Source organism: Tursiops truncatus, chromosome X (assembly GCF_011762595.2).
Source record: "Tursiops truncatus isolate mTurTru1 chromosome X, mTurTru1.mat.Y, whole genome shotgun sequence".
NCBI lineage: Eukaryota > Metazoa > Chordata > Mammalia > Artiodactyla > Delphinidae > Tursiops > Tursiops truncatus.
This window is the reverse complement of record NC_047055.1, coordinates 80,247,499-80,261,300: the sequence shown is the minus strand read 5'-3', so window position 1 is coordinate 80,261,300 and position 13,802 is coordinate 80,247,499. Positions and strand designations below refer to the sequence as shown.

The following is a 13,802-nucleotide window of genomic DNA, read 5'->3' as shown; positions in this document are numbered from 1 at the left end:
GCTTGCCCAGGGGTTCCTACCTTGGTACTGTACTTGAAGTTGCTCTGGGATCAGACCCTAGATAGTTCCTTTTCAAAACGCCCCCTAGTGCCTGTCTGGTAACTGCAAATGCAATTGTGCTTGGATAGTAATGACTTATAATGGATTTAAGTGCTAACTTTTCCAAGCAACATAATGTTTCATTCTTTAATTAAATAAACTGATAAGATAATTTTAGGTACCATGACAAGTGTTTGGGAGCATCATAGTTTTTTATTTGTTTGTTTGTTGATAAGGGGCCCTTTAAATGTTCCTTATATTAAACTCTGTTGAGACAGCTCTTAATGAAGCACTTTGGAATTTCTTAGTTTACGTCAGCTTATTTGTGACATTTTGAACCATAAGAAGGGTTCCCTTTCTCAAAGTTTTCCAGTTTTACTGAAAAATCTATTTCCCCATTATAAGTTATTATATAAGGTAAGCTATAACCCAGGCTCCTAGAGGATCTAGGGTGGGACTTAGCTTTCCTTTCTGAGCCATACTCTTCGACCTGTTTATGTATAACTGTTTACTTTCTGGAGCTGTTTTTATTTGTTTTGTTTTGTTTGTCCCAGTTTTATTGAGATGTAATTGACATATCACTGAGTTTCAAGCGTACAGCATAAAGTTTATCTTTAGTTGACATTATTATAAATGTAGCAGTAATGGGCAGAATGATTTGTTTAAAATAATCCTTACCTGGTGACTTTCTCATTCAATTAGAATAAATTAATGCTATGAAAAAATGAGGAGATGAATGGTATTCTTAAGGGCTGAGTGGGTGAGTTCATCGCATTTCATCAAAGGCAGAAACTCAGGTCAAGTCAAAAGATATCTGCTAAGCAGAAATCATAGCAAGCATATGCGTAAATATGAAAGCAACAGGACTAATGACTTAAATTATTGATTAGAAGCATTGTGATCTGATTGTCTAATCATGTGCATCCAGAGAAAGTGGAGGTATAACTAGAAAACTTTCTGTTTATCTTTTATACCCCATCTATTTCCAAAAAAATGATTTTTGGCAGCCACTAGAAATTAACTCCAGATAAAATTAATTTGGATGTGAATTCAGGAGTTCAAACATTTTCATACAGTAAAGGTATTTGTTTCCTTTCCATACATGCCTCTCACATGTTATGGTACGGGGTTTTGGCACTGGTATGTTGTTTCTCCTCAAACATTAGCTTTTTTGGAGATATAGTAATATGTCTTTTTATGGTTTTTCTTTAGGGATTTTTAGCTCCTGGAGAAATTGACCCCCTGAATCGCAGGTTTTCTACTGTACCAAAGCCAGATGTTGTGGTTCAAGGTATGTATTCTTATTCCCAGCAGCAGAAATTTAACATTAAAGGTCTGGTTTGGGCCAGTAAATGATGACTTTATTCTTTATGATGTATTTTGTTAGGCTTCAAAATGTATAGTATAAACTTGACTCTGTTTGGTTTCAAGATTTCTGTTAATCTTAATCATGAACAAATGCTTAACAAAGGATGTTATCTGATTCTCTTAATACTTCTTATTTCTGGAAACTCTTTTCTTTTCACCATGATGATATTATAGCCTTCTGATTATCTCTGCTTTTGTTCTGAGCATTCCTTCTGTGCTTTTTCTGCTAGTATTTCTTTCTTCTCATATCCTCCTAATGGTTGTGTACTTAGTCTTATACTCTTGTCTTTCTGTATTTATACCCTGCATGTGTTTGCTAGGGCTGCCTCCTCCATAATACATTTGCTTCCATGGCTCCAACTATTACCTCTTTAGAGAGTACTCCAAATCTTTATTTTTTGTTCCTAGCAATCAACTTAAATTTTGAGGTTATCTACTCTATGCAAAACACTGGGCTAAGCTGTATAAACGTTTTAAGAAGTCTAGTCCCAATATATATACACAACATTTTCATCACTTATACTTCAAATGCAAAACTGACCTTTTTTTGTCTCCATCCTATTCTTTTACCTCTCCCAAGAAAAGCAAATCTTGCCACCTTCCTTAACTCTCTCAATGACATCACTATTATGCTACTCTCCTAGGGTAGAAAACTCCAGGTGATTTTTGACTCCCCAGAAACGCTATCCAATGTGGTACTAGGTCCTCCTGAGAAGCTCCTCTGAAATGTCTCCACTTCAACCCCAACCTCCATTGGAGTTGATTCTATATAGAAAATAATCCTTAGTATTTTCTAAACCTTCTTATACTTGGCATCCTATGTGGTAGGATAGGATAAAGGTAGTCATAAAGGTAGTCTTTGCTTATCAATGTACAGGCGTATTTCATTTTATTGTGCTTCACTTTATTGTGCTTTGCAGATATTGTGTTTTTTACAAATTGAAGGTCTGTGGCAACCTTGTGTCAAGCAAGTCTGTTGGCACCATTTTTCCAAGAGCATTTGCTTACTTCGTGTCTCTGTCACATTTTATAATTCTAGCAATACTTCAAGCTTTTTCATTATTATTATATTTGTTATAGTAATCTGTGATCAGTGATCTTTGATGTTACTACTATGACTCATTGAAGGCTCAGATGATTGTTAGCATTTTTTACTAATAAAGTATTTTTTGTTTTGTTTTTTCTTTTTGTGGTACGCGGGCCTCTCACCGCTGTGGCCTCTCCCATTGCAGAGCGCAGGCTCAGCGGCCATGGCTCACGGGCCCAGCCGCTCCGCGGCATGTGGGATCCTCCTGGACCGGGGCACGAACCCGTGTCCCCTGCATCTGTAGGCGGACTCCCAACCACTGCGCCACCAGGGAAGCCCAATAATAAAGTATTTTTTTTTTTTTTTTTTTTTTTTTTTTTTTTTTTTTTGCTGTACCGGGCCTCTCACTGTTGTGGCCTCCCCCGTTGTGGAGCACAGGCTCCAGACGCGCAGGCTCAGCGGCCATGGCTCACGGGCCCAGCCACTCCGCGGCATGTGGGATCTTCCCGGACCGGGGCACGAACCCGTGTCCCCTGCATCGGCAGGTGGACTCTCAACCACTGCGCCACCAGGGAAGCCCATAAAGTATTTTTAATTGAGGCATTTACATTGTTTTTTTGGATACAATGCTGTTGCACACTTAACAGACTAAAATATAGTGTAAACATAACTCTTTTCATTTGGTTTTATTTATTTTTTAATTGAGGTATAGTTAATTTGCAGTGTTGTGTTAGTTTCAAGTGTACAGCAAAGTGATTCAGTTGTGTGTGTGTATGTGTGTGTGTGTATATATATATATATACATATATATATTCTTTTATATATATATATATTCTTTTTCAGATTCTTTTCCATTAGAGGTTACTACAAGATATTGAGTATAGTTCCTTGTGCTATACAGTAGATCCTTGCTGTTTACCTATTAATATTTTATATATAGTAGTGTGTATATGTTAATCCCAAACTCCTAATTTATCTACCCTTGCCACCTTGCTACCCCTTTTGGTAACCATAAGTTTGTTTTCTATAAGCATAACTTTTATATGCACTGGGAAACTAAAAATTTGTGACTCGCTTTATCGTTATACTCGCTTTACTGCAGTGGTCTGGAACCAAACCTGCAACATCTCTGAGGTATTCCTGTACATAGCGAACGTTATATAAAAGACCATTACTCTTCCCCTCCCATGAGAAAGCTTGTTCTCCTTTGAAACTTATGCCATCTGGCTATATTGGTCTCCTGGTTACTCTCATTCATTCATTAGAGACTTTGAGGCTTGGCTCATAGCCTTCCTCTTCTTCCCCAATTCCTACCATAGTACTAGATTTCAGCATCAGAGTAAGTGCCATCTAATATTTTAGCCTCAAAATTCTTGGATATCTAGAACCCTAGTGACCCTTCCCTCTGCCTCTACTCCACTCACTTTTAGGACGAAACTTTAGAACTGTTTCACCTCAGATATTCCATTCCCAAAAGTCCCAATCACCAGTCATAACTGCATATTATTTCAGTTTTCTTCCCCCCGACCCATTACACTTGTGTCTATTTTCTCCTAGTCTACACTCCCCTACCTTTCGGTTGGTCATCTAAATCTCTTAATTACCAGCACACCAAACTTCTGCTACACCCACCAGAAAAATCACAGCCCCAGATCAGTTTTACTCTCTATATTTTCTGATCCTGTACCTGGCCTGCTAAAATCTTCTAGAAAAAAAAAAAATCACACAAATGAGCAGAGTGGTAGCATTGTAAATCCACAGTCTCCAACTTAACTAGGCCTACAGTGCCTCCTGTCAGTCCTTGTTCTTACTGTTAGTCAGCATTTTCATTCTCCTCAACTATTCCACACGTTCTCTGTTTTCAACCCCACTGCTTGTTTTCAACCTCATTCTTGGCCTGCTACTTTATGCTGGGTAATCTTAATGTTTTGATCTTTGTCAATTTCCCAACCCCCCCACTACAGTCTTACTTATATCTTCACCCAGCCTTGCCTCCTTTTCTTGAGTCTCAGAAAAGCTGTCTTTTCTCCTCTTCAGCACCAACTCTTCCTTCTGATGCTTGATCCTATCCTCTTCCCTAGCCTTCATAGAAACCTACTCTTTCCTATCTTCAAACTCTTCTCTGTTGGTTCTGATTTTTAATACATTGACATGTTCATCTCCCTCTAGTTATCCTATCCTTCCTTTCTCATCCAAACTTCCACTTCTTTACATTTCATTCATTCTGCATTCATTTACAACTAGCTTATCATTCCTCTGAAAGTGATTTTGCTTAAGTTATTGCCAAACTCGGTAGATATTTTTCAATCCACTTCTTAGAGGCTCTTTCTGTTTCATTTGTTGTTTATGTTTCTGGAAACTCTTAACTCACATGTCTTCTGTGATACCATACTCCCTTGGCTCTCCTTCAACCTAAGTTTTGTACTTTTCTGTCTCATTCTGGGCTTCCTCTTCTTCCCCTTGCCCCTTAACTATTGGTATTTCTGGGAGTTTTGTCCATAGCCCACTGCTCTCATTATTCAGAATATTTGTTATTGTCTCTCAGCTTCCTCCCATTCCTCACCTTTTCCCTTTTCCTGCCTCCTAACTTCTCCCCTCTCAGAAGATGACCTCACCTCCTATACCATAGAGAACATATAAGCCATGAGACAAGAACCCCTCACTCCCGCCTCCAGGCTTTTTCATCATCTGCGCATATCTTATATGTTGAAATTTCTCAAGGTTATATTCTAGGTCCTTTTCTCTTCTTTTCTGTATATTCTCCTTGACCCATCTCTTTCTATGCTGATGACTCCTGAATATATCACATTCACTTTAAACTCAACATGTCCAAAATTAATCAGCTGCACTCTCCTAGTTCTACATCATCTGTGCCTGCTTTTCTCCCTATTTGCCTATGTCAGTAAATGGCACACTTTTCTCTCAGTTACACAAATAAACACATGAAGAATCATTCTCGGTATCTCTCCCTCTCATCTCCTACGTTCAGTTAACAAGTCCCAATTTCTTTACCTTCTAAATAATTCATAAATCCATCTAGTTTATCCAGTACCAATGTCATGATCCTAATCTAAGTAGTCAGCATCTCTTCCTTGCATTAATGCAATAACTTTTTTTTTAAATGCAATAACTTTTGAAGTGGTCTCCCTGTCTTCAGTGTAGGTCCACTACAGTATATCAGCTTATTCTTTAATCATCAACATGAATATGTTCTTTTTAAGACGGAGATCTGGATATGCTATTCCCCTGATTACAACTCTGCAGGGGCTTCCCATTGCCAACTTTCTTAACATGGCTTACAAGGCTCTTTATGATCTGCTCCCTGACCCCACCTTCAGCGTCATTTCTCACCACTGCTGCTTCACACTCCATGTTCCTACTATAAAGAACTTTTTTTTATTATTCCTAGATCTGCCTTGTTCTCTGTTGCCCTTGAGCCTTTGTCTATGCTATTTCTTTTGTCTGGAACAGCTTCTCCCTTAGTTTTACCTTCACTTTTACCAGAATAACTCCTATTCAGCTCTCTAGCAAGACTCAGTGTCAATGTCATTTTCTCCAAGGATCATGTCTATCTTTGTATCCCTAGCATATGGCAGTACCTAGCACATAGGTGGTACCAAATAAGCATTTTCTACATACTTGATAAAACATAAACAAAAAGCTGAGTTGTTGGGGTTGAAAGTAGCCCTGGGACCCCAGAGTGTTGTTCATTTGCCTCTCCTTTAGTCCCCTTTACTCCTGCTACCAACTGCATTGCCCTCTGCAGAACCCTGAGGCGCAGGAGAATGCAATTTGGAAATCATTACCCAAGGATAAAATACAAGTTCCTTAAAGTGACACACATGCTCTCCATGATGATCTAACCCCTATTTGCCTTTCCAGATTCATTTTGTTGGTGGTTGGTGGGGGGGTTGTTTGTTTTTTGTGTGTTTTTTTCCACTGTGCAAGGTGTTTCATGCTACAGCAATATGGAAATGTATGTAGTCCCCACCCCATCTCTTACACACACACACACACAAACACACAAACACATACTTTTCCATTTTCATGTTTTATGATCATTCTGGATCTTCTACCTAAAATGGCTTTCCCAATTCCTATTCCCTTCTTTCTCCTGGCTAACTTATTCATTCTTTCAAGTTCACCTTAGACATCAGGAAGCCTTTTCTGAAACTTCCCCCTGCCAACTCCAGACTAGATAGTGTCACTCTTGGGTGATCACACAATGTTCTGTGCATATATTTATTTACTTAACAGGTTATTTTATAATGAGTTTATGTGTGTGTCACTTTCATTACACTATGAGCTCCTTGAGGGAGAGACTAACATATTCATCTCTAAATCCCTAGTGCCTAGCATAGTACCTTACCATTTAAGTGCTTAGTAAATGTTTATTAATGAATGAATAGATGACCACATATGTTTCCCTGGACTTTTGTCAGCCCACTATTATTCTTCCTCTGTATATTTTTCCTGGAGAATCTTTGTTGTTTTCAGTTAGAAGTAATCAAGATGGTGTTATGTCCAGGGGACTCTGTAATCACCATACCCTGCATATCCTGCCCCAGACCACAGCAGCACAACACCATGAGGTCCCCAAGGTAGAAAAATACACAAAAGATAATGGCAAAGGAATGCAGAGTAGCACTTTTTTAACTAGGCTTTTGCCCCCCCAAACTCAACAAATACAATACTTGTAAGCTGGAATGAACCAAATGGCACCTTCATTTTCTTATAAACCCAATTCAACATATCTAGCAGTACTAGAGGAGCAGGAATAGGGTACATGTTTGCCCCTGGTGCTTAGCATTAAGCCAGCTGAGGCCCCATTCAGGTTATTGGCCTCCAGACAGATTATCAGTCCCACAGAGGGGGAATAAACAGAAGAGTCAGTGAGGTGGCCTGGACTTCTCCTTTGTGAGTATGATTACCACTTTTGAGACATGAGTGTGAGAGGAAGAAAAGGGAGCTGTCCAGGTTTGGCAGGCTCTGAGTCTAGAGAAGTCTTATCCCCATCCCCCAAAACAACTACACAGAGTTTCAAATATGGTACCTCAGTGCTTTATCCTGAAGTTACCTTGCCTTCTACTGTTCTCTAGCTTTGAGCAATTCGTACCATTAGGGTGTTCTTTATTATCCTCATAATGCTGTCCCTGGTCTTTTTTTTCCTATTTAAACATAGAATCACAGATATAAGTGAGTGTGGCATTCTCTAGAAGCACATAGGTATTTAGACAAAAAACAGAATTAAATATTCTAATCATGAAATCTTGTTTCCTTTTCCATTTAGATAATATCATTATGTACCAAGCATGATGATTGTTTCATCAAGTCTACAATAACTGTTAATTTCCTTACCTTCCTTTTGTTTTCCCTTCAAAAAAATATTGTGTGGCTCGAGAGATCTTTAGGTTCCTGTTGAAATAAAATTTTCTGTTGACCTCATCTTCTTTCTTTCCTATAGTTTCCATTCTAGCTGAGACAGAAGAAATCAAGGCCATTTTGAAGGACAAGGGAATTGATGTGGAGACCATTGCTGAGGTGCACCCCATCAGAGTACAACCAGCTTGTATTCTCAGCCACATTTATTCCAGCCTAGGTAAGGAGATTGGCCAGCCTGCTAGAATCAAAGCATTATTTGATACAGGCTGGTTTCCTTCCTTTTTATTTTTTTCTTGATCTTTATTGCTTTATTAAACTGCATCTGAAAAGGAATTTAGAGTCTCTGGAATCTAAGTTTCTAACCCTATATATCCTGAGCAGGCTTGATAATTTTCAGTGTGTTTTATGAACTCTTTGGTACAGAGGGCATGACTGTTATCAGGCAACTTTGTATCTTCATTCCAAGTGTGTGCTTAACCAACTTGTTCTTCTCCCCTTTCTTGGGACCTATATTTCCATTTTGAAAAAATGCTAACTTTATATACATTAATAGCCAAGGAACTTGTTTTTAGTTCTTTATACTTTGTCATGTAATGAATTAGTTGACAATATTTTAAAATTCCATTTCTTAATCTAATACTTATTTTTAATTAGTACTTATTTTTTATTCAACTTATATATTAAATTTGGTGATAGACACATTAAACAAATTACTACAAGTTAAAAATTTATGCAAGTTACTACAAATTTCACATTAAACAAATTACTACATTGTTAAAAAAAGGATGTGCAAAATTTCTAAACCACCCTTGTGGAAGGCTGAATAGTGGCCCCAAAAGATATTCAGGCCCTAATCCCTGGAACCTGTGAACATTACCATTTAAGGCAAAAGGGATTTTGTGGGTATGATTAGATTAAGGAGATTGAGATTGGTGGGGAGGATTATTTTGGATTATTCAGGTGGGCCCTAAGTATAATCACAAGTCTCCTTATAAGAGATACCCAGAGGGAGATCAGACTGTAGAAGTAAGAGATGTGATGACAGAAGCAAGTGATCAGAGTGATAAGGCTGTTAGGCTTATCCTCTAGAAGCTGGAAGAGCCAAGGAACAGATTCTCCCCTGGAGCCTCCAAAAGCAACCAGCCCTGCTTGACACCTTGATTTTTATTTTACGTCATAGTAGCCATAAGGTTCATTTTGAACTTCTCATCTCCAGAACTGTAAGAGTATAAGTGTATGTTGTTTTAAGCTACTGAGTTTATGTTACTTTGTCATAGCACCAATGGGAAATTAATACAATCTTAAATCAAGCCACAAAGTAAATTTATAAATGAAGAATGTACCTTACATAGTAGATTGCCACTTACAAACCCTAGTTGTGTGTGTACTTTTTTTCTTCACCAAGAGTGGTCTGTTAGTAATTAAAGCCAAACCAAATTTTGTCCGGCTCAAAACCAGCCTCCATCCCTTTTTACTAACACCTACTCCAAACACTCAATTTCTGTGGCAGTTATGTAGGTCTAAATTGAGAGGGAATCAACCAAGGAGGGAAGGACCAACAGTCAGAGCTGACTGTTCTTTATCTTTCCTAGCACCCACATTTTATGCCAGCACGACCTGAACTCCCAGAGCTATTAACATTACATTTGGCTTTAGGAATATATGGATTTCCCCCACTCTTCCATTCTAGCCATAATGTAGAAAATCCCTTTTCTTTTTTTTTTTTTTTTTTTTTTAACATCTTTATTGGGGTATAATTGCTTTACAATAGTGTGTTAGTTTCTGCTTTATAACAAAGTGAATCAGTCATACATAAACATATGTTCCCATATGTCTTCCCTGTTGCGTCTCCCTCCCTCCCACCCTCCCCATCCCACCCCTCCAGGCTGTCACAAAGCACCGAGCCAATATCCCTGTGCCATGCGGCTGCTTCCCACTAGCTATCTACCTTACTGCGTTTGTTACTGTGTATATGCCCATGACTCTCTCTCGCCCTGTCACAGCTCACCCTTCCCCCTCCCCATAACCTCAAGTCCGTTCTCTAAGAGGTCTGCGTCTTTATTCCTGCTTTACCCCTAGGTTCTTCATGACATTTTTTTCTTAAATTCCATATATATGTGTTAGCATACGGTATTTGTCTTTTTCTTTCTGACTTACTTCACTCTGTATGACAGACTCTAGGTCTATCCACCTCATTACAAATAGCTCAATTTCGTTTCTTTTTATGGCTGAGTAATATTCCATTGTATATATGTGCCACATCTTCTTTATCCATTCATCCGATGACGGGCACTTAGGTTGTTTCCATCTCCGGGCTATTGTAAATAGAGCTGCAATGAACATTTTGGTACATGACTCTTTTTGAATTTTGGTTTTCTCAGGGTATATGCCCAGTAGTGGGATTGCTGGGTCATATGGTAGTTCTATTTGTAGTTTTTTTAAGGAACCTCCATACTGTTCTCCATAGTGGCTGAACCAATTCACATTCCCACCAGCAGTGCAAGAGTGTTCCCTTTTCTCCACACCCTCTCCAGCATTTATTGTTTCTAGATTTTTTGATGATGGCCATTCTGACTGGTGTGAGATGATATCTCATTGTAGTTTTGATTTGCATTTCTCTAATGATTAATGATGTTGAGCATTCTTTCATGTGTTTGTTGGCAGTCTGTATATCTTCTTTGGAGAAATGTCTATTTAGGTCTTCTGCCCATTTTTGGATTGGGTTGTTTTGTTTTCTTGTTATTGAGCTGCATGAGCTGCTTGTAAATTTTGGAGATTAATCCTTTGTCGGTTGCTTCATTTGCAAATATTTTCTCCCATTCTGAGGGTTGTCTTTTGGTCTTGTTTATGGTTTCCTTTGCTGTGCAAAAGCTTTGAAGTTTCATTAGGTCCCATTTGTTTATTTTTGTTTTTATTTCCATTACTCTAGGAGGTGGGTCAGAAAGGATCTTGCTTTGATTTATGTCATAGAGTGTTCTGCCTATGTTTTCCTCTAAGAGTTTGATAGTTTCTGGCCTTACATTTAGGTCTTTAATCCATTTTGAGCTTATTTTTGTGTATGGTGTTAGGGAGTGATCTAATCTCATACTTTTACATGTACCTGTCCAGTTTTCCCAGCACCACTTATTGAAGAGGCTGTCCTTTCTCCATTGTACATTACTGCCACCTTTATCAAAGATAAGGTGTCCATATGTGCATGGGTTTATCTCTGGGCTTTCTATCCTGTTCCATTGATCTATCTTTCTGTTTTTGTGCCAGTACCATACCGTCTTGATGACTGTAGCTTTGTAGTATAGTCTGAAGTCAGGGAGCCTGATTCCTCCAGTTCCTTCTTTCGTTCTCAAGATTGCTTTGGCTATTCGGGGTCTTTTGTGTTTCCATACAAATTGTGAAATTTTTTGTTCTAGTTCTGTGAAAAATGCCAGTGGTAGTTTGATAGGGATTGCATTGAATCTATAGATTGCTTTGGGTAGTAGAGTCATTTTCACAATATTGATTCTTCCAATCCAAGAACATGGTATATCTCTCCATCTATTTATATCATCTTTAATTTCTTTCATCACTGTCTTATAATTTTCTGCATACAGGTCTTTTGTCTCCTTAGGTAGGTTTATTCCTAGATATTTTATTCTTTTTGTTGCAATGGTAAATGGGAGTGTTTTCTTGATTTCACTTTCAGATTTTTCATCATTAGTATATAGGAATGCCAGAGATTTCTGTGCATTAATTTTGTGTCCTGGCACTTTACCAAATTCATTGATTAGCTCTAGTAGTTTTCTGGTAGCATCTTTAGGGTTCTCTATGTATAGGATCATGTCATCTGCAAACAGTGACAGCTTTACTTCTTCTTTTCCAATTTGGATTCCTTTTATTTCCTTTTCTTCTCTGATTGCTGTGGCTAAAACTTCCAAAACTATGTTGAATAATAGTGGTGAGAGTGGGCAACCTTGTCTTGTTCCTGATCTTAGTGGAAATGCTTTCAGTTTTTCACCATTGAGGATGATGTTTGCTGTGGGCTTGTCATATATGGCCTTTATTATGTTGAGGAAAGTTCCCTCTATGCCTACTTTCTGCAGGGTTTTTATCATAAATGGGTGTTGAATTTTGTCAAAAGCTTTCTCTGCATCTATTGAGATGATCATATGGTTTTTCTCCTTCAATTTGTTAATATGGTTTATCACATTGATAGATTTGCGTATATTGAAGAATCCTTGCATTCCTGGAATAAACCCCACTTGGTCATGGTGTATGATCCTTTTAATGTGCTGTTGGATTCTGTTTGCTAGTATTTTGTTGAGGATTTTTGCATCTATGTTCATCAGTGATATTGGCCTGTAGTTTTCTTTCTTTGTGACATCCTTGTCTGGTTTTGGTATCAAGGTGATGGTGGCCTCGTAGAAGGAGTTAGGGAGTGGTCCTCCCTCTGCTATATTTTGGAAGAGTTTGAGAAGGATAGGTGTTAGCTCTTCTCTAAAGGTTTGATAGAATTCGCCTGTGAAGCCATCTGGTCCTGGGCTTTTCTTTGTTGGAAGATTTTTAATCACAGTTTCAATTTCAGTGCTTGTGATTGGTCTGTTCATATTTTCTATTTCTTCCTGATTTAGTCTTGGCAGGTTGTGCATTTCTAAGAATTTGTCCATTTCTTCCAGATTGTCCATTTTATTGGCATAGAGTTGCTTGTAGTAATCTCTCATGATCTCTTTTATCTCTGCAGTGTCAGTTGTTACCTCTCCTTTTTCATTTCTAATTCTATTGATTTGAGTCTTCTCCCTTTTTTTCTTGATGAGTCTGGCTAGTGGTTTATCTATTTTGTTTATCTTCTCAAAGAACCAGCTTTTAGTTTTATTGATCTTTGCTATTGTTTCCTTCATTTCTTTTTCATTTATTTCTGATCTGATTTTTATGATTTCTTTCCTTCTGCTAGCTTTGGGGTTTTTTTGTTCTTCTGTCTCTAATTGCTTGAGGTGCAAGGTTAGGTTGTTTATTCGAGATGTTTCCTGCTTCTTAAGGTGGGCTTGTATTGCTATAAACTTCCCCCTTAGAACTGCTTTTGCTGCATCCCACAGGTTTTGGGTCGTTGTGTCTCCATTGTCATTTGTTTCTAGGTATTTTTTGATTTCCTCTTTGATTTCTTCAGTGATCTCTTCATTATTAAGTAGTGTATTGTTTAGCCTCCATGTGTTTGTATTTTTTAAAGATCTTTTCCTGTAATTGATATCTAGTCTCATGGCGTTGTGGTCAGAAAAGATACTTGATACAATTTCAATTTTCTTAAATTTACCAAGGCTTGATTTGTGACCTAAGATATGATCTATCCTGGAGAATGTTCCATGAGCACTTGAGAAAAATGTGTATTCTGTTGTTTTTGGATGGAGTGTCCTATAAATATCAATTAAGTCCATCTTGTTTAATGTATCATTTAAAGCTTGTGTTTCCTTATTTATTTTCATTTTGGATGATCTGTCCATGGGTGAAAGTGGGGTGTTTAAGTCCCCTACTATGAATGTGTTACTGTCGATTTCCCCTTTTATGGCTGTTAGTATTTGCCTTATGTATTGAGGTGCTCCTATGTTGGGTGCATAAATATTTACAATTGTTATATCTTCTTCTTGGATCGATCCCTTGATCATTATGTAGTGTCCTTCTTTGTCTCTTTTAATAGTCCTTATTTTAAAGTCTATTTTGTCTGATACGAGAATTGCTACTCCAGCTTTCTTTTGGCTTCCATTTGCATGGAATATCTTTTTCCATCCCCTTACTTTCAGTCTGTATGTGTCTCTAGGTCTGAAGTGGGTCTCTTGTAGACAGCATATATAAGGGTCTTGTTTTTGTATCCATTCAGCTAATCTGTGTCTTTTGGTGGGAGCATTTAGTCCATTTACATTTAAGGTAATTATCGATATGTATGTTCCTATTCCCATTTTCTAAATTGTTTTGGGTTCTTTATTATAGGTCTTTTCCTTCTCTTGTGTTTCTTGCCTAGAGA

General features: G+C 37.9%; 1 protein-coding gene across 5 annotated transcripts in view; it reads left to right on the top strand.

The window, feature by feature from the left end:
* PHKA1 (phosphorylase kinase regulatory subunit alpha 1) overlaps positions 1-13,802 on the top strand; it is a 136,119-nt gene that overhangs the window by 42,127 nt on the left and 80,190 nt on the right. For all 5 annotated transcript variants that reach the window (XM_033849451.2, XM_019932157.3, XM_019932156.3 and 2 more), the window contains 2 exons: positions 1,252-1,330; positions 7,899-8,033. In XM_033849451.2, the coding sequence (XP_033705342.1) occupies positions 1,252-1,330; positions 7,899-8,033 (214 nt within the window). The remainder of the gene's footprint in view (positions 1-1,251; positions 1,331-7,898; positions 8,034-13,802) is intronic.